Source organism: Brassica napus, chromosome A2, assembly GCF_020379485.1.
Source record: "Brassica napus cultivar Da-Ae chromosome A2, Da-Ae, whole genome shotgun sequence".
In the NCBI taxonomy this organism is placed as follows: domain Eukaryota; kingdom Viridiplantae; phylum Streptophyta; class Magnoliopsida; order Brassicales; family Brassicaceae; genus Brassica; species Brassica napus.
In genome coordinates, this window is record NC_063435.1 from 6,087,549 (window position 1) to 6,108,251 (window position 20,703).

Below are 20,703 nucleotides of genomic sequence, written 5' to 3' on the forward strand. Positions count from 1 at the left end.
AGTTCCATAGGTTGCTCGAAGATCGGTGATTTCAAGAGCACTGAACTGTTACACTTCGAGTTATTGAGGACATGTGAAACTTGATCCTGTGACTCTAGGAATTGTCTTTGACTTGAGTGAAGCCGTGTTCGATGGTACTGTATTATTCATTAGTTTGAAAAAGATTGAGTTTCTTGATATGACCAATGTCTTATTCTTTTTTTTTCTTTGATAAACCATATCGACTATATGATCGGACCTAGGAGGAACGCACTTATTGCTACAGTATAAATTTACCAAAAATGACTATTACATTGTCTTGTCTGAATTTGAATACCTTCCCATTAATGTCAGTCAAATCATCCATTACTAGGTTACCATATAAACTATTTGGGTCAAACTCATACCGAGACTGGCCAAAAAAACAATTTAGTTCTCACCGGGAACAGAAATCAAGACACTAAATATGTTTTGTAGTTCAACTTCAGATTTGCTTAGAACATAAGTTGCTGAAAGAAACAATTGGGTAAGACTTGGTGAAGAGATCATCCAATTACTTATAATAGAGAAATGAAATTTCCAAGGCAAAGCATTATTTGTGGAAATCTATATTAAAATGATTCAATCTATTATGTAGAGCAGGCGTGGTAGATAACTAGATGGCATAGGTGTTATCACAAGAGAGTTTTGGGATTGAGTGTAGAGGAAGACCAGTGTCTCGCATAAGTGAACCAATCCAACAAAGCAGTATTAGATAGTGATAACTGATAAGTGCTCTGCTTCCGTACAGAATCGTGACGTTGTTGGCTGCTTTCTAGCACACCAAAGGATATGATTTAAGCCCAAGAATGTTAAAGGTCACTAGTTGATCTTCTTGTTTTCCATATCCTGTCTAGTCACTATAACTGTAAGCTCAGTGTGAAGTATATCTTAAGATGTGATTGTCAGATGCATATGACATGCATATATTGATATCCACTAGGAATTGTGAAATCTGCAACCATACGACCATGCGTATTTTGATACACATAATTAAAGTTAAATTGTATATCTGGATGCGTTCGAATCAAACATTGAAACAAACTTCTGAAGATATTTAAAATAGAAACAAATCAGGATTTCAAAATTGGATTGGAATTGATTAAAGTATTATAATTATTTTCATGTATGGTTAGTTCCGCAAATAATTTGTTTTTCTATCTTTGAACATTGGAGCAGTGAATAACTTTTATTGGTTTCATATCTATCTAACAAACTTTACACAGAGGTATGCTTTATAAAGTTCTTTGCTAAAATAAAAACAAAAAGGGGCAAAATAATGAAGACAAAGTTGCAAAGCTGCTTCTTCAATCTCTACTACAAGATTTCTTTTTTTTTTTACATGAAATATTCTATACTTCGTTTACATGTTTTGTACATGATAGTATAAAGGTATAAGACTCTTGCTGTGTCCTTTCTCTCTTCTTCCCCCCAGACGCAGAAACCTCAGGGTGAGAGCGCTCAGGGCGGTGCAAGTCTTTAAGCTTCCCGGCCAATGGAAATCGAGCAAAGTGTTGATTCTGATCTCTAAGGACACACAATCTTAGAGGTTTCTTAAATGGAAGACGATAAAGGTTTGCTGTAGAGTGTTTTGTCATGAAACCAATTGGGAGCAAGGCATTCTTATGGGAGAGAATACAACGGTTAGTCTCGCGTGATCTGACAGAGAGTAATTTTCAGGCCACACTCCTTTCTCCACTTCAGGAGGAAACAATACTGCGTTCTTGACGCTGAAACCAACTGTTTGTTCTTGGTTGCCTTTTGCTTCTCCGTCCTCTGCATCTCTCTGTTCAGACCATGTTTGATTCCAAATTCTTTGCTGCAATGATTTACATAAACAAATGAGTAACATGTGTGCGTTCGAAGAGCAAGTGTTATTGCTGCCATTAGCATTATCTAATCTCTATGTTCTTAGTCTAGAAGTTCACCAGTGATCACATTCAGGTATTCTAACTCAAAACTACTATCGGGAACTATAGCTTATGAGTGATCTATCATGAACAGGATTTAGAGAGAGAAAGTCTCATGCAGAAACGTTACCTGAAACTCCTTGTAATCGAGAAGACCGTTTCCATCAATGTCAGCTTGAATCCACAGATCTTTAATCTCTTTCTTCGTAAGTCCATTGCAATGACCCGTTAGGTTGAGCTGTATAGTGGAGGAGAAGCAAATTAAGAAAGAGAAAACTCTGTGAACAGTCAGCTGGATAGGATTCAATTGCGTTACAGATTCAATGTACCTGTCGAAGAGTCTCGCAGAAGCCCAAGAATGTAATGTAGTCACCATCATTGTCGGTTTTCAGAAAGGCAAAAGCATCTTCAGATGTTAGTGAAGCTCTTCTCAGTAGATACTGCAAAATCAAAAGGCTCAGCTGTTACATGGAGAATCTAGAAAACAACTCTGTTCCAGGAAATCATTTACACAAGAATAGCGAAATAAAAGACTTTCTTCTTCGTCAATACCCTCTGACATAAGTTTAGAAGCATTTCAGTATCAACAATTAAACTACCATTTTGGACAAAATTAAGGAAACTTGAGGAGCGTCTCACCCTGAACATGCCAAACACTGCCTCACTCCAACTTGTCTTTAGAAGCTTTCTATACCGATTTGGATTTAGAAGCCATATGAAATCTACAGCGCATATGTTACCCCGGTGATTCCTATGGCTTATCCACTGTAAAAGCCAAAAAAACAGGACGACAAGAGAGTTTCAAAAACCTTGATCACCAAAATTCTACAGCATACCCAAAAATATTCTCCAAATGAAGAAAGACAGTGACCTTTTGAGATTCTGAATCTGTGTACCGATGAGCACTGTCGTAAGACGACACAAACCCCTGTGACCTGAGAAACTTGTACACGTGTCCTCGCTTGCTTCCGTTCCAATCTCTGCCCACAAAGACACAAACAGAACCGAACATAGAAAATTTTCAGCTTTTTTTGTTCTTTAGAAAATTAGATGTAACTCCTGAAAATGTAAAAAAAAAATCATGACTTGGTAGTTACCCGCAGAGTATAATAGGCATTGGACTGAGATTAACTTCTTGCTGATAAGATTCAACATACTGAAGAATCTTATAAACCTATCAAAAACCAAAAAAATCATGATCAAAAGAAAGATGCAAATCATCAAAAACAAAGATTCAAGACTGAAAGTATTATTATACCTGCTGCAACCTTACAATAGAGAGTGTAGAATCATGAGGAAACAACAAATGAGTGTTGACAATCAAAACTTGCTGATGCGCATCGTACTGAGAGTAAGGAGGAACTAGCTCCACATGTAACAATTGCGCGACTCGGTCACCACAATCATTGAAAAGCAAATCTCTAGAGCGGACAACTCTGAAATAGTCCTTATGAACAGCCGTAAGCAAACCTAACAAAAATAATATAAAATACTATTTATCATCAATTAGTTTTAAGTTGGAACCATATAATAAACCCGAATCTAACAGAATATGTTTACCGTCACCACGGTTGTTGGTACGGCCTAGTTTGTAACAGAGGTAACCCGCGTCGCCGAGTCTCTTCTCGTACAAGCGAACAAGCTCTTCGTTGCCTACCCAAAACTCCTGAAAATCACAATCATCGACATTAGAAGACGGGATCGAAAACAAAAGGAGGGGGAGAAGGAGAAGTAACCTGGAGACATATGATTGAAGATCTTTCGTAGAGTAACCAATCGAGGATTCGGTGATTCCTACCCATCCAATAGGCTCGGTTATCGCTTTCGCGGATGCTTTGATCGTTTCGGGAGAGGCGTTTGTAGATGGGAGCGAGGATGTTGAAGGTAGTGCAGGAGATGCAATCTCTTGTGGATGATGATATTGCGTAGCTTCCTATCTTCGATATTCTCCCCTTCATTTTTCTCTTACGATGAAGATGATGATGACGAATCTCGAAATCGTTGCGGGCGGCCTGAACTTCCCCTCTGATTCTCTTAATTATAGATTTAAACCAATAATTAAAAGTAAAATCTCCCCCAAAATTAGAAACTTTAACGAACCTATTTTAGTTTTATTTTTCTTGCTCTGTTAAAACCTTACGAGCGTATGATATATGGTCCGTGTGCATGTGTGTATTTATAGTGGCGTAGCACTCCGATGTGTGGCCGAATTGTAATCTATTTGCTCGTTGGTCAGAATAAAAATTAATATTTTTGTCGCGTAAGTCTTATTTTGTTTATTTTCTTTACACGATGAATATTATGCTTTCGACCGAGCGCATAATCAATGGGCGCCGCCCATATTTATTCCTTTCGGCCCTCCATTTGAGATACGTTTTGTTTTTATTTATTTTTTACTAATTGTAAATTCTGCACTTTTATTTTATTCTTATCTTAATGAATGGACAATTAAACATAATGATAGGTTGTAGCAGTTCTTGTCGAAATCTTTCGCTTAAGGATTTTTAAATTGATGACGGTTTTGTGCCGGTTTATACTTTATACAGCAGTTGAAGTATTGTTTTATAAAAAGTGTATAAGAATAAGTTTCGGTTATAGGATAAGAGAAGTTGACAACAACAAAAAAGTTCGGTTGATGAGCGGGGTATCTAGTCTCTTACTGATTTTTTGTTGATGAGAAATACCGTAATATTAATTACTTTTTGAGCGTTAAATTAATTACTTATTAATTAGCGGGGTATCTTGAAGATCTTTGATAGTGAATTGTTTGTCTATATGCTTGCCTTACATTTATTTGTGCGAGAAAATATGTTGAATGGTTTTTTAATTTTTGAGTGGTAACATTGATAGATGAGTAAATCCATGTTTTTTTTTTGAGAAAAGATTAATAATCCATGTTCTATGGACATTTGTTATTTGTTTCTAAACTGTGTTTTATTAATAAGCATGGAAATAGTTTAAGTGTTCGTTTGCCATAAAACCCAATGAATTTAGTGTGAGATATAGAACAAAATTTTATATTGAAAATTAGATAAAAGATAGTCTAACATAAAAAAGAGATGTCAAACTCTAATTAATATGAAACTTTTTAAGAAGAAAACTAATAGTAAAACTATGCGGGTTTGCCAAAGGCTCAAAGTTAACAATATCGTACTAATCAAACAATACAAAGTTAGGACATGAATTTAATAAATTTCTACATTGTTATCATAGCACTAGGTTGACGAAGATCCGCAAAATAACCTAAATACGAAAGAGAAAATTTGTGGCAGAAACAAGTCAAGATCATAGAAATTAGACAAATGATAATCTAATATATAAAAATATGTCAAACTCTAATTAATATAATACCTTTTAGATAAAAAAACCGGAAAAAAATCTGTGAGCTTGTCTAATGTCTAAAGTGGACAAACAATGTAGAGTTGAACATACATTTAATAAATCCCAACATTTATGAGCACTATAGTAAACAGTATTTTCTATATTTTTTGTACTCAAGATATGCATGAAGTAAATATTACATTAGATATGTTCTTGGTATGATATATAATATATACGCTGATTCTTTAAGTCTTATCAAATGACATTTAAACAATTCTTATCAAATGTCTAAAGAATTGCTTAAATGTCAAATGAGTGTTTATGGGATAAACAAGTTTTGATCTTAAGAAATTTGTTTATAAAAAAGATTCCAAATCTTCATCCTACATGTGCCACAACCTAAACTGAGTTAATAGGCTTTGCTGGTTTCAGCGTATTTTAGGTTTAGTGGGCAATTATAATTTTTACTAATGGGCAAATATCAAACTTTTGGGTTTCTGTATATTAACGATTTGAAATAGGCGGACAAATATATAACCACCGCGTTGGGTTACCGAATCGCACATCCACACCACGGCCTAGCTCTGGTTACCGACTACGCGGCTAGGTTCCTGCATTTTTTAACAAGGATATATAAATAGTAGAGAACCGTGTTCTTGTTTTGTAGTTGAATCAGTCGAGTTTATGCATAGATTTGAATACGTTAATCGGAACCTAAACTAAAAATATACAAATACTTAATTAAGTTTTTAAAAAATTATTTCGAAAAGAACCGAAACCGAATAGACAAAATAATAAATCACTTTTTATTAAATGTAGGACATCTGTTACGGTGAAATTTACCTCAGCACAACTGTAATATTTACTTTTTCTATTTTCAGTTACATTTTTTACTTATCCAGTTTAATCTATTATCTTTATGTTACCAAATGCCTGTATAAAAAGAAAATTTCTTCGTTCCAAATAGAAATAAAGCTACATAAGGGAGTGAGGTTGGTTCAGCGTACAAAAACGAACAAGGTTAGAGTTCCGTGTTGTCAAAGGTTTAAGAACAAACTCTCATTCTTAATATAAAATCATACTATTATTTTATTATTACTTTGTTTGTACATTATTATGATATCATTTATCCAAATTGATGATACTAGAATTTGATAATATTAGAAGAATGGAATACAATGGCCAGAAGAGCCCATCAAAATCATAACCGCCTAACTGAACTCTGAAAATGCAATAACGTTTTATAATTGTATCTTCAAAACATTCAACTAGTTCATTAATCTTAGACTGGATTGTCAATTTTTGAAATAAAATTGTATAGAGTAGTTTATTCCATTAATTTGTTTTTTATCATTTAACTTGAATGAAATAAAATAAAACACACATTCTATAGATTTTACCACCATTCAAAAACAAAAAATCCTTCCAAAACATTATTCTACAATTTTGATAAAAAATGAATTGAATGAATATATTTCATTTTTAAAAAAGTATTCCGTTAATCTCTTTCTCTCTTTTTTTTTCCTTTCTGAAGCACCAATTCATCTTATACTATCCGTATTTATTCTACTAATCCCATTTCATGGTTATCATTTGGACAGAGAGGAATCTGAATATCACAGTTTTTAAATGCAAGGAGCAAAATAGCAACGCATCAAACGCACCCTTTGGGTAAACGTCTTTTTGGTACTAGGGCACTCGTGCGTGCGGTTGGATGTGGTTTGGTATCAGTCTTTTAGAGGTCACTCTTGCGGACCATAGAGTCTTATAGAAAGTAAACATCATTTTTCAAAACTATAACAAACTAGGAATGTAAAAGAAAAGATGGAAAGACTTCACAATTCTGACTATAGCAAGGACCAAACTTGGTAAAAGACTGTCATCAAAATACAAACATGTACTTTAGTTTGAGAAAGGTTCCAAGCGAACTGGATCACGGTTCTTTGGTAAACTTATCGTCTACAAAACCATCATTCATATTTCACACGTTCACTATTATTCCAAAAGTTGACAAAAAAAACTATTATTCAAAATTAACGAATATTTTATCTTGTTCTAAGAAACCAGTTGTATATAATGAATTGTCATAATTGTTTAGCTTTTTTTTTCTAGTATTGAGAGTGTTGTAAGATGTAGAGAGAGCTCTTAAATAATTCAAAAACTTGAAACAATAACAAGCAGCACTGTAGGTAAAGTTAGCTATGTTTTGTTACACAACCGGTAGGTAAAATTAGCTATGTTTTGTTACACGCCCGGTAAGAGGTAAATTTACTCTTGATGATATAAAGCTTTTGATTGTGGAAATAAAATAAAGCCTCAATTACAAGCTACTTGTCTACATTTTGAGCAGGAATATATAGTAAGCATTGTAAAAGATTCAATACCAACAATATGATTTTTCATTTTCAAAGGAATCAATTCAAGATCAACTAAAACTAGAGGTATCAGATACTCTATCAAAACGGAATAACAAATCTACATTTGTAAACGGATAAAATATACAAAAGAACCAGTAGTGATACCACAGAAGTCAGAAAGCACAAATCAGATAACTGAACTAAGCTATGGTTCGATTCTAGATCGATTAATGAATTCGTTTTAAACCGAAACAAAATTTGATGAAAACGGCGTGAATCACACAAGAAACAGAGACATACAAGAAACCACAAAGTAGCCACTCTAGACATTATAACACACATAAAAATAGACGGATACAATTATGTACAGCTGCAAAAGATGATGGAGAAGAGAATCTCTTACCTCCCGCAAATGACAAATGCAAGTTCCTCTCTGCGTTTTAGGAAGAAGAATCTATGGCTTCGACTTGCTGTCGAGCAAGGTACTTCTCTCTTCTCTCCTTCTGATATATGACACAAACTTTGGTTAGTAAAATAAACCATGGAAGAAAGAAAACAAGAAAAAAAGAAAGAGCAAGCCAAAGATCTTAATCTATATATTACCCATTCGTCTATCACAAGACCTTCTCCAACCACACGAGGCCCTGTCTCCGGTAGAGGCTTCTTTCTTTCTTCAACTGCAGCTTCAGCTTCATCCAGTTGACGTTTCAGTTTCTCCAGTGCCTGATAATTATATCAACAATCCTCCTTATTGAAAGATTCATACTCAGAATTTTTTTTTTTATAGTATCTACTTAAAGCTTACAGCAGTTGGGCGTTCTGCATCAAGAAAAATGACCCGGAGAACCCTCTCCACCGTGACTTGATCTTTTTGCTCATCAAACTGCATTGATAAACACAAGAGAGATGCATCATCTAAAACATGTTAAGAACAAGATAGAACATTTTACGCCCAAAACTCTCTATGAGACGGAAAGGCCTTATTTTTACAAATTGCATTTGCACTATCCAACAAGAGTTATGTAACTTACGAATATATTCTAAGATTGAACAATGCTTTCAGAGTTGTATATAATAACCTGATAGAATTAGAAAGGAGCAAGATAACATACCAACTCAGGGACAAACTCAACTCCGGGTTTGACTTTGAGGCTCATGATCTTAAACTTAGCCTTGCTCTTCTGGTTCAACTGCTGTTTCTCATTGTTCTCTGGGTGTTCCACGAACTTAAACACTGAACATTTTCAAGACACAATCGGAATCAGAGGCTGTATAAACTAGTTAGAACAAAGACGACGTTTTGATTTCCACAAAAAAAAACTCATTACCAGTAGCAAAGACGCTCTCTCCTGGGGCCAAAACACCACCAGGAGGACGCATGTAACAACTCTTCGGTGCAGTTGTTTGGAACTGGAACAAACAAAGTCAACAAAAAGTCAACATTCTCTGGTACGTGAGAATCAATGAGCAAAGTCGAACAAGTCTCGGTTACCTTGAAAGCAGTATGAGATTTGCTAGTGTTCTTAAGCTTGATCGCGCTTCGCACTTGCTTCCCAGGCTCATCTGCGAACACACACAAACCTCCATCTCTAACTAAGGATCCTAAACTTCAATCTCTAACTAACGCAAACAATCAATCGAAAGGAATCGAGGGAGACGTACAAGGGAAATAGAGGTAGCTGGAAGGATCTAGCCGGAGACGACGGCGCGCGGGGAGAATTGATCTCGCGACGGAAGAGATAGACAAGGCGGAGGACGGCTTGGAGACATCCGTATTCCGATTTCGATTGCGGCCAGGTTGATTCTGAGTTGACGACGGAGGAGAAGAGGAGATTGTGGTTCTACTCTGCCAGAAAGGGAATAGCCTGAAGAGACTCTTCTTTTTCTCCGCACTCGGATTCTGACGGTCAGTGATTGCCATCGGAACCTTAAGTCAGTTTCCGGTGACCGGAGAACAGTGACAATCTCTCTCTAGGAAAAGTGAATTTTTCAATTTGAAAGAAGAAAGAGAGAGAGAGAGAGAGAGAGAGAGAGAAACGAGTTTACAAGTTGATTTTATTTATTTGTAAAGTTTATAATAAAGTTTTCAAATCAAAGTCCGTGTGAAAACGAGTTTGACAAAATGAAAAGTCCACCAAAAGGGTTGTGTGTTTCGCATTTATAACGAAAGGGATTTGAAAATCAGTGAGTGGTTCTTCTTGTTGTGATTTCATTTTCATTCCTTGCCTTGTACTTGTAGTATTTGGTTGCTAACCACTTTTTTATTTGCTTAATATCTTGCGTATTTTCTTGTGGTATATAAAACTAGTACGCATGTTTTGATGTGACTAGTTTTGTTACCTACATTTAATGGATAAACATCTCTTATATACTAAAGCACAAGTCACATGACAAATCAAATTTTGACAAATAGAAAATAGTTTTTTAAAAGAAAAAGTAATTGATTGAAAATAAATTGACTTTGATCCCTAATTTTTAGCAATTGTGTATCACAATATTTCTTCCACGTTCAAACTCACTTGACACGATTTCAAACTGTTTTCCTCTTTTATATAATTTAATCTCAATTTCTTTTACTTCTTTTTCTATCTTCTCCAGCAAAACAAGAGATCTTTTCATCTCTCTTAAAAGTTCAATTTCAATATCGGGTCTTCATATCTTCTTTCTTTTCTTCTGCTTTTTTTCTTTCTTTTTCCTGCACAATTTTTTATTTTTATTTTTATTCTTCATCTAGATTAATACTTAAAAGTCTATTAACGACAAGATTTTAGATAGATACAGTAGAATTTTGGGAAGCAATTGATACTGGTACGGTAATTTTTAAGAGAACTGATTTTAGATCCATATGGCATAGCTAACTTAGTTTGTTCTATCTATTGATTCACAGCCTCTGGAAGTCACGGTTTGGAGAGAAAGAATGGAGCATACGAAATATTATTCTTGTGAAAAACCTATAACTACATTCAAGGCCAGTGATCTTTTGGTTGAATCAAAGAGCATAAGGTTTTGGCATGACAAAGAAGGTTTTGCATGTTGTTCATTCTTTACTATTTTTCTTTGATTTGTTGACTTTTTTGTAGCACTTTTGATGTTTCATTTTTTTTTTGAAACAACTAATGTTTCATTTATCAATTTTTGTTTTCAGTATTCACTACTGCAATTGAGTTCGAAGCTAAAGCTATTGCTGAAATATCACGAAGCTTGCAGTTATGAATCCAAAGGTGAATTTACTTTACTTAATTGTTGCTAGACAATTCTTTTAATTTATAAAAGGTAAACTAAAGTTGTAAATTTTAATTTTATAAATTCATAACACTGTCAAAATAAGTAATATGGGTTAATTTTGTTTAGATGTATGCTTTTAAAAAAAGATGATAGGTAAATTAACATTTTTGATCAAATTAGGTAAATTAACATAAAGTGTCAATTTTAAAATATAAAAAAATTAGACCTTTCAAAAAACTATAAAAACTAAGACCTTTCAGAAAACTATAAAAATTAAATAGTAAATTTATAAGATTCATCATATCTAAATTTACACTAAACTAAATTAAGTATTTGTTATTCTGTACAAAATTATCAAATATTGTATTTCAAGTATATTTTATATTTTGGTATATATTTTATTTATTTTTGATTTTTTTTACAAAACATGTATCCATTTTATAATGATATAAAAGTTATTGTTTCATCCCCTTAACCGTTTTGTTTCAATGCATGTATCTCTAATATTATGTGCTACTATTCATATAGTATTTAAAACAATATTCACTCTTATTGAAAATTATGACTATCAAATAATTTTTTTAAAAGTGAATTGACCTGTGCGTAGCACAGGTGGTAATACTAGTTAGAATATAATCTGAGTGCTAACTACTTGTATGTTTCTAAGATCGTACATTGTTGTTGGTAACACTTCTTTTTTCAACTTTTTGTTCCGTTAATTAAGGCACAAAGCAACCACATGGTGAAATCAAAAGCCCAATACAAACCAACCCTTTCGAAAACCCATCACCTCTTCACAATCTTCTTCAGTTTCTGAATGCAAGTGTTTCCTACATTACGCAGAGATACAGGAAACACTTAAAATATTTTTATTCTGTATTTCTTCGGATAAAAATTTGTAGATATATTATTGTTCAATTTTTTATATAACTATTATAAATGTTGGAAAACCGGAAAATGCCAATTTTTTATTAGCTTAATAAAGTTTTTAACTAAAATCCATACATAAACCGATAAAAGCGTTATAACTAATAACTCAACTTGAAAAAATGAAGATATTAAGTACATGGAGTATTTAATATCTTCACTTTTTCAAACTCACTTTAATTCGCAATCAACCCATTTTTATTATGAAACAAATTAAATAAATATTATAAACAAACTTAGTCTACTACTGAACAGATTAAATAAACTGATTATTCCATTTTGACTCTCATTAATTCATAATTATATTTATGTAAATATAATATTAGATTATAAAAAGATAAAATAACATATATTATCAATGTATAAAATATCATAAAAAAATTAAATATCTTATAGCAATGTAGAAAAGTTAAACTTACATTAACAAAACTCTATAATTATTATTCTATTAAATTAAATTATCACAAAATTAATTTTTTAAAGTATATTTCTGAGCTAACCGCCAACCAGATCATTAAGTCTTCTCTTTTCTTTGGCAAAAAGTTTGAAATATTTCCAATTTTCTTTTTGCCTCTTCTCCACGTTACTTGATATCTAAGTATAAAAGTTATCATGAGAAAAGAGAAGAAGAGAGTTTTACCTAGTTCCTTCCCAGTTACAAGCTACAAGGATCATGAACCAACTCGTATCTTCACCATCCTTCGGCCAAGCCGCCGTTAGGTCCCTCAACTACATCCGTCCACTCTGCGCAGCTCTACCTCTAATATCAGCAGGACTCAACGCCGCCTCCAAGCCCGCCACCACCACCGTCCGCAAGTTCAGCAGCTCTCCCGTGCCTAATATCAACAGGCTTAAGCCTCCCGCTGCTCCTATGACGCAACTATCCTCCGCCGCGAGCGCCTTCGTCCGTAACTTCAGCAGCAACTCATCTGCTAGTGCTGTTCTCGACAGGTTTCTAAGCTTAGAATCTTGGTATTACGCTATAATATGTGTGAGAACTGAACGGTAATAATCTTTGTGTTGATTGTTTACTTGTAGATTCCAAATCACGCCCCAGACTAACTGGGGAGTCCGAATCGTGCCGGAGAGGAAGGCGTGCGTGGTCGAGCGGTTCGGCAAATACGTCAAGACTCTGGGGTCGGGGATTCACTTCCTTGTCCCCGGTGTGGATCGCATCGCTTATGTTCATTCTCTCAAGGAGGAAGCCATTCCGATTGGTAATCAGTCTGCCATCACAAAGGATAACGTCAGCATCAACATCGATGGTGTTCTATACGTCAAGGTTTGAGACATTCTTCTTAGTTTAAAAGGGATACTTATGTCTTTGTGTCTATGCTGAGAGTTGTTGCATTGTTTTTTTTGCAGATAGTGGACCCTAAACTAGCTTCTTATGGTGTTGAGAATCCAGTTTACGCTGTTGTCCAGTTGGCTCAGACTACAATGCGTAGTGAGCTCGGTAAGATTACACTTGACAAGACCTTTGAGGAACGAGATACTCTCAATGAGAAAATTGTGGTTCGTTCTCCACACACTTTCTTAATGTTTCTTGTTCAATTTTTTGTTATGTTATGGTCAGTGATGTTACTTTGGTATTACTACCTAAGCTTGCAGTTGAGCTTTTTTTTTTTTGTCACTGCTTCCTATTAGTTTGAGTTTGCTTTTGTAATGAAGATAAAAGTAAAAACTCATGCATTTGTATTTAGTTATGTTTTGGATATGATGGTTTGAGAAGGAATTATTTCTTGCAGGAAGCTATCAATGTTGCTGCAAAACATTGGGGTCTTGAGTGCCTTCGTTATGAGATAAGTGAGTATTTTTTTCTGTTTTTGAATCTTTTTTTAATGGATTCCCGTGTTTGCATGTTACTAAATACATGTGGTGTGTGTATCTAGAGGATATTATGCCTCCTAATGGAGTGAAGGTTGCTATGGAAATGCAAGCTGAAGCTGAACGTAGAAAGAGAGCCCAGATTCTTGAGTCTGAAGGTACTTAACTTTGCCTACTTATGTCATTGAATGCTTGCTACTGCTCATTTGTTTTAAATTATTGGCTCAAAGCTACCCACTTTACTTGTTGATTTGTTTTCTCATAATCTGTTATACAAACTTGAATATAGGAACACGTCAAGCCCATATCAACATAGCTGATGGTAAGAAAAGTTCTGTAATCTTGGAATCAGAAGCTGCAAAGATGGACCAAGTCAATCGAGCATCAGGTTAGTATTAACTACATATCTAGTAACCAAGCACTTCAAAAGCATGATGAACACATAAATTATAAAATTTCAAGTCATTTTTCAATATATTTATGCTAAAAATATTTTTTTCAATAAATTGTGCTGCGTCTCCCCAGGTGAAGCAGAAGCAATATTAGCTAGAGCACAAGCCACAGCCAGGGGTCTGACCATGTTATCTCAGTCCATCAAAGAAACTGGTGGAGTGGAGGTTAGTAAATATGCATGATTTGAACAAAGGTTTAGTCATTCATTGCTACTTAATTGTTTTTTGAACCGTTATCCCATACAAATTCTCTTTTAGATTCTACATAGTTTTTTTTCTGTCTTGTTGAGTTAGGTTAACTTGTTTTGATTTTCAAATTGGGACTTCGTGGTGCTAATATGCAGGCTGCGAGTTTGAGAGTTGCGGAGAAATACATTGAAGCTTTTGGCAACATCGCTAAGGAGGTAAACAATTATGAAACATAACTTACTACTTTTAAATCTCAGATTTCACTTGAGGGTATTGATCTAATATGGTGTAATTAATATTCTTCTTCTTGATAGGGTACAACAATGTTGCTTCCGAGTTCTGCTGAAAATCCTGCAAACATGATCGCTCAAGCTTTGACAATGTACAAAAGTCTCGTCCCCAAGAGTGCTCTCCAAGAAACTTTAGCAGTGGAATCCTCTGACGTGGTTACCTGAGCTACACATTTCACTAGAAGCCATGGTAGCTGAACTAGGAACTATAATTATTTTTTGACCTGTGAGAGACAGTTATCAACTTATCTATACCTTAGTGTCATTTTTTTCGCAAACAAGAAAACATATATAAACCCTAACCTCCTAAGGGGTTTTCACCAGATTTAGTTGGCTTTTTTCTTGTTGTCTTTAATTTTTATTTTAGTATCAAACTCTTCTTCTGTTTTTTTTTGGTTGCTATCGTCCTTTAAGTTTCAAGGACGATCTCTAATTATAAAAACAATCAGAACCAAATCAATTAAGTTTAGAGAAATGAAACTCTTTGTCCTCAGCGAGAACAGGCACCTTCTTGGCCGCACTCGGATTCTGACGGTCAGTGATCGGCAATCAATTTCCCTTGAACACTCTAAAGCTCAAATCGGAACAGTCACGCAATGAAAACAGAGCACATACGTTAACGAGTGTTTATAAGAACGTTATTACAAATCCTCAAGTTTCTTTCTTAAGATTAATTTTTATTTAGTAATATGGCAATCCAGGAACTAAGCGACCGTAACAATCTCAATTGTCGATATTGTTTGAAAATAAGTTAAACTTGTGATAAATTATATTTTATAAGAACGGTAGGACACCCAGTTTATTAATGGAGTTCGGCCAATTTGCTTACATCAAAACATACATCAGATGTTTTATTATTAATAGAGAAAATTACAACAATTTCAACTCACCTTATAGTGATATTTATAAGTTATGAAGTTGTGGGAGCCATCAAATACTAGTTGTATGAGCGCAAAGAGCCTCCTTCAAAATAACGGTAATATAGAGCGATGAAATGTTCAATACATTACAACGTAAACCTATCATTGAGTCGTAAGGTTACAAAATACCTTTTGAGGTGAATTTTAAGACAATCTAAATCGGCCTAAAGTTGAAAACGTTATCAGTTAATTCTTCTATAAGAAACCACAGCTAGCGCGCTTGAAAGAGACACTACCGGAGCACAACACGATTACCTGTCAAGCCAAACATATTTCCCAAGAAAATACTCATAATTTCCAACTGTAAAAGATCCAGTCCTTGACGCAAAAAAAACATACCAGTCAAAAAGTAGACTTATCGAGAATCACTATATAAAATAAGACAAAAACAAAGAGCAAAAAGGATAAAATATTCATGAGATATTAGGGTTGATGAGAAATAAAGAGATTAACAATGGTTTATATTTTTTCAAAAAAAAAAACAATGGTTTATAAAACTTGTTGTTAGTATTGAGCATTAGGGTTCATTATATTATTATTATTTTATTTAAATAATTATTTATTATATATATAAAGAACAAAAGTATAAAAGTTTTTTTGTCATTTAATAAAGAATGTATTTTTGAAAATATTCTTAGTGGTGGTAAATATAAATAATGGTAAACATGAAATTCACCCTTGGATTTTCTCTAAAACTAATTTAAGTTTGACTATATATGATTTTCATGAGAAAGACATAGAGATATTAGACTCACCTATTTGCTCTATTTCCTCCAATTTTTTGTACTTTGCTGTTGTGTAAGAAGGGTAGTGGAAGCTGATATATCCATTATCTTGTGAATCTCCTAGCTAAAAACATTTTTAGTGTATATCTCTATAATTTTCTTTAAAACAACATTTTTTATTAATTTTTTTTGTCATCAGCATTACAGACTCATGTTGACTCTGTGAAGCAAACCGGGTGAGCTGAATCCATGTGAACGACAAAAGACGATTGCTTCCTAGCACTGCGTGCCAGACTATCCGCCTTTGAATTTTGCGTCCGTGGTACATAGATAATGTCTGCTCTTATGAAGCTCTCCTTCGGGATCGTGATGTCTTCTAAATAATTTGCCAAACAACATTTTTTATTATATAAGTAATTTTTCTTCAATATATTCTTCTATAATATAATTTTTTTATTTTAGATAAAATAATAGACAAATGAAAATAGTATTTCACTATATTTTTTCTTAAAAATAAAAAAAAAACTTTATTTTACAGACATATACTAAAGTAAATTTACCTTTACAATAAAAATATATTTTAGAGAAATATATATAAATAAATATAAAATGAGTTCGAAATAGTCAATTTTTCTATATAATATATCTGTTGAAAAAATAAATCTGGACAAAATAAACAAAATTAATACAAACTAACAAACGTGTCTATAAAGAAATGAATTCGTTGCAGAAATATCTCAGATTAAACAAATCTAATAAGTATAATTTAACAAACGTGTCTAAAAAGAAAATAAATTTTGTTAAATAAGTAATAATCTAAAATAAAATAAATAGGTGTTTATCTGAAATGATCTGTCAAATGTCTTGCCACATCCCCAAGTATTTTTCACAGTATATATATATGAATGCTCGTCAACCAAAAAAAAAAGCAAAAAGATTTAAAGAGGGTTTTAGTTACTCCTCCTCGAATTTGACACAATGAACCAAATAATCCGATCAAGATCCGTCGCTAGCAATGCCGTTAGGTCCCTCCGTCAATCTCCACTAGTCTCCGGCGCCACAGCCACCACTACCCCAGTCCGCCACTTCAGCTCCTCCCCGGGTCATGCTTTCAACAGGTAAGAATCATTCGATTTCGAGTTTTAACTAGGAGGAATAATCTTAGGGTTGATTATATGCGTTCGTTAGAATCAATCCGCCGGCGAACTGGGGGATCCGGATCGTGCCGGAGAAGAAGGCGTGCGTGATCGAGCGGTTCGGCAAATACGCCAAGACTCTGGAGTCGGGGATCCACTTCCTCGTTCCCGGCGTGGATCGCATCGCTTACGTTCATTCGCTCAAGGAGGAAGCGATTCCGATTGGGAATCAGACTGCGATCACGAAGGATAACGTCAGCATCCAGATCGATGGTGTTCTTTACGTCAAGGTTTGAGAGATTCTTCTATCTCTGTTTTTTGGATCTTATGTTGAGATCACGAAGGATTTTGTTTTGCAGATTGTGAATCCACATCTGGCGTCTTACGGCGTTGAGAATCCAATCTACGCTGTTGTTCAATTGGCTCAGACTACAATGCGTAGTGAATTGGGGAAGATGACTCTTGACAAGACGTTTGAGGAACGTGATACGCTCAACGAAAAAATTGTGGTTTGTCGTCTTTTGCCTTTATGTAACTATTGATTCTTGGATGTCATGGTTAGTGATGTTAATGTGAAATTCTAGTTAGTACCTAAGATTGCAGCTTAGATTGTTTAGCTTTCTTGTTCTTGTAGTCATTGCTCGGTGTTGAGTTTAGTTTTTTGTTAGATAAAAGTTTATAGGGGAATGGATTATGCGTTTGTTGTTTATGAATGATGATTTTGAGATGGAATCATTCTTGCAGGAAGCTATCAATGTGGCTGCAAAACATTGGGGTCTTGAGTGCCTTCGTTATGAGATAAGTGAGTCATTTTTTTCTGTTTTGACTCTCTTTTGATGGATTCCCTTGTTTGCTTGTTATTAAATATATGTGTTGTTGGATATCCAGGGGATATCATGCCTCCTAATGGAGTTAGGGTTGCTATGGAAATGCAAGCTGAAGCTGAACGTAAAAAGAGAGCTCAGATTCTTGAGTCTGAAGGTAATATTTGTGTTGCCTATCTTTGCAAACTTATGTCCTGTGATTGAACTGTGTCCTTGCTACTGCTCAGAAATACAGAACAAAGCCTGCTCAATTTGTTTCTCATAATCTGTTTTTACTAACTTGTTTAGGAGAACGCCAAGCCCATATCAACATAGCTGATGGTAAGAAAAGTTCTGTAATCTTGGAATCAGAAGCTGCCAAGATGGACCAAGTCAATCGAGCATCAGGTTATTATTATTATTAACTATTTAGTAAGCCATGAACGCATCATACTAATGTCAAGCCATTCTTCAATTTGTTTCATCACAACATTTTTTTGTATGGCTTTCCAGGTGAGGCAGAAGCAATAATAGCTAGAGCAAAAGCAACAGCGAGAGGACTGGCCATGTTATCTCAATCCCTCAAGGAAACTGGTGGAGTGGAGGTTAGTACATGAGATCAAACAGCTGTATCTTTACAAGATTTACAAAGTTTTGAGCTTAATGAATTAACCTGATTACTTAGGGTGTAATACGATTTGCAAAAATTGTTAGTTGTCTTAATGCGATCCTTCAAATGTAGTTTGGTTTCACACCGGGAGCAGCCAATGCATTTAGTCATATAACCTACTTTCTCCATAAATGATTCTCTCTAGCTTCTAAATAGATGTTTATGTGGCTTATTGGACTTGCAAAAGTTGACGTGTAAGTAAACTTGTTTTGCTTTACTCATGCTTAATCGTGGTGGAAAGTGCAGGCTGCGGGTTTGAGAGTTGCGGAGCAATACATTCATGCTTTTGGCAACATTGCGAAGGAGGTAAACATTTACGAAGCATACTGTACCAGATTTCATATACTTTCTTATATCGTCCTACCTTGGGGATATGAATCCAATAAGAGTAACTATTGTTCTTCTTCTTGATAGGGTACAACGATGTTGCTTCCGAGTTCTGCTGAAAATCCTGCAAACATGATCGCTCAAGCTTTGACAATGTACAAAAGTCTCGTCCCCAAGGGTGGTCTCCAAGAAACTTCAGCAGTGGAACCTCTCCTAAAGAGGAATAGGAGACGTGTGGTAGAAGAGAACTAGGAACAATAATAATAATTGTTTTGACCTGAGAACAGCTTTTTAGTATGATGATATGAGAAACTCTAATTTCCGAAAGGAGATTTTGCATAGGTTTTGGTTTGATAACATTGGTTTTTTCTTCTTATACATCATATCATTTCAACCGCATTGCTTGCCATAGTAAATCCGTATCTTTATAACAATAAGCTGTCCGACTCTTGTTTTGTTTTTCTTGTTTGTTCTTTCTTTGTTTCTATAGGGTTGCTAATGGCAGAAGGAAAGCCTGTGGCAAGTTTGTGAGGCTGTAAAAGAAACTGTGGCTAAAAAGTAGAATAAAGGTTGAGGTTTGTTTCTCCTGTTTAATAGGTCGTTAACAGAGAAGAGCCTCAGAGAATCTAAGGTGACATGAAGAAAATATAGTCTTTTCCTGAAATAGCGTTTGTCTTGGGTGTCCTTACAACCACTATATATATCTCTTTGTTGCCTTCTCCTACATTTGCTCAGCCTCTAATAAGTAAAAACAGTTTTGGCTTTTTTTTTTTTAAAAAAGGATCAGAAAAGGAGTTTCATTGTTAGCTCCACAGCTCTTCCCATTGTAACTTGTCTTTGTTTCAAACCGAACCTTTCGCTAAACAACATGGGAGGCTGTGCGAGCAAACCTAAGGAGTCTGATATCCTTGAAACCTCTGCCGTGACTGAAAACGCCGTCGTGGAGTCCAAGAATGTGGAGTCCGAAGCCGTTTCTCAGGTTTTGTGGATCAAATATATCATTTTGGTTTTGTGGTAATGTTTCGGGTGAAAGATGTGTGATTCTTTTTCTACTTTCGTGGCGATTTACAGGAGAAGGCAGATGAAGTTGTTGCAGAGAAGAAGGAAGAGTCTGCTGTAGATGGAGCAGAGACACAGAAGGAAGCTGAACCAGCCAAACCGGCTGAGGCTGAGGTAGCCAAGCCTGTCGAGGCTGAACCAGCCAAGCCTGCAGAGGCTGAGGCAGCTCCAGAGGCTGTGAAGACCGAAGCAACTGTCAAAGCTGTTGATGAGACTGAGCCACCAAAGCAAGAGGAGGCTGCACCAGCCAGTGACACCAAAACCATGGAAGAGCCTCTTGTAACTCTTTAATTCTCAAAGTCATTTCTCTCAAATCTCAATTCATATTTGTATGTTCGTCACCACTGTTGTTGTATTGCTATTTGTTGTAACATGCACCTTATGAAACGACCAACTTGTTGTGATTTGTAATCTCTCCTTACAATTATCTATCACATTGTGATTAGTCTTTATGTGATATAAATGTGCTTATGTTACTAATAATCCTCAGCGTTCGGCTTCTTCGATTTATGTAGGTAATTTGTGTGTTTTTTTTTGGTTTTTTTTG

The 20,703-nt window shown here is 34.9% G+C and overlaps 5 protein-coding genes across 5 annotated transcripts; 3 read left to right on the plus strand and 2 right to left on the minus strand.

Moving 5' to 3' along the window:
- Positions 1-1,194: 1,194 nt before the first annotated feature.
- LOC111205387 (uncharacterized calcium-binding protein At1g02270) lies at positions 1,195-4,086 on the minus strand. The gene is made up of 9 exons (XM_022701120.2): positions 3,665-4,086; positions 3,489-3,594; positions 3,187-3,398; positions 3,026-3,102; positions 2,800-2,908; positions 2,568-2,693; positions 2,258-2,368; positions 2,059-2,166; positions 1,195-1,837 (listed from the first exon to the last, which is right to left on the minus strand). The coding sequence occupies exons 1-9, from the start codon at positions 3,884-3,886 to the stop codon at positions 1,613-1,615; spliced, it is 1,296 nt and encodes a 431-aa protein (XP_022556841.2). The 5' UTR covers positions 3,887-4,086; the 3' UTR covers positions 1,195-1,612.
- Positions 4,087-7,802: 3,716 nt separating this feature from the next.
- On the minus strand, positions 7,803-9,662 carry LOC106390195 (vesicle-associated protein 4-1-like). The gene is made up of 7 exons (XM_013830612.3): positions 9,269-9,662; positions 9,099-9,169; positions 8,935-9,016; positions 8,719-8,840; positions 8,412-8,489; positions 8,210-8,329; positions 7,803-8,109 (listed from the first exon to the last, which is right to left on the minus strand). The coding sequence occupies exons 1-7, from the start codon at positions 9,525-9,527 to the stop codon at positions 8,047-8,049; spliced, it is 795 nt and encodes a 264-aa protein (XP_013686066.2). The 5' UTR covers positions 9,528-9,662; the 3' UTR covers positions 7,803-8,046.
- A 211-nt stretch (positions 9,663-9,873) lies between these two features.
- Positions 9,874-15,038, plus strand: LOC111205388 (stomatin-like protein 2, mitochondrial). Its single transcript, XM_048751666.1, has 11 exons — positions 9,874-10,414; positions 10,494-10,629; positions 10,752-12,709; positions 12,797-13,040; positions 13,124-13,273; positions 13,507-13,564; positions 13,651-13,743; positions 13,875-13,973; positions 14,111-14,202; positions 14,382-14,441; positions 14,541-15,038. The coding sequence occupies exons 3-11, from the start codon at positions 12,432-12,434 to the stop codon at positions 14,679-14,681; spliced, it is 1,215 nt and encodes a 404-aa protein (XP_048607623.1). The 5' UTR covers positions 9,874-10,414; positions 10,494-10,629; positions 10,752-12,431; the 3' UTR covers positions 14,682-15,038.
- A 2,039-nt stretch (positions 15,039-17,077) lies between these two features.
- LOC106390214 (stomatin-like protein 2, mitochondrial) lies at positions 17,078-19,496 on the plus strand. The gene is made up of 9 exons (XM_013830634.3): positions 17,078-17,279; positions 17,350-17,587; positions 17,657-17,806; positions 18,042-18,099; positions 18,186-18,278; positions 18,410-18,508; positions 18,614-18,705; positions 19,017-19,076; positions 19,185-19,496. The coding sequence occupies exons 1-9, from the start codon at positions 17,140-17,142 to the stop codon at positions 19,347-19,349; spliced, it is 1,095 nt and encodes a 364-aa protein (XP_013686088.2). The 5' UTR covers positions 17,078-17,139; the 3' UTR covers positions 19,350-19,496.
- A 349-nt stretch (positions 19,497-19,845) lies between these two features.
- LOC106390227 (uncharacterized protein DDB_G0286299-like) lies at positions 19,846-20,615 on the plus strand. Its single transcript, XM_022701129.2, has 2 exons — positions 19,846-20,076; positions 20,169-20,615. Exons 1-2 carry the CDS (start codon positions 19,966-19,968, stop codon positions 20,445-20,447), a joined length of 390 nt encoding a protein of 129 aa, XP_022556850.2. The 5' UTR covers positions 19,846-19,965; the 3' UTR covers positions 20,448-20,615.
- Positions 20,616-20,703: the final 88 nt, after the last annotated feature.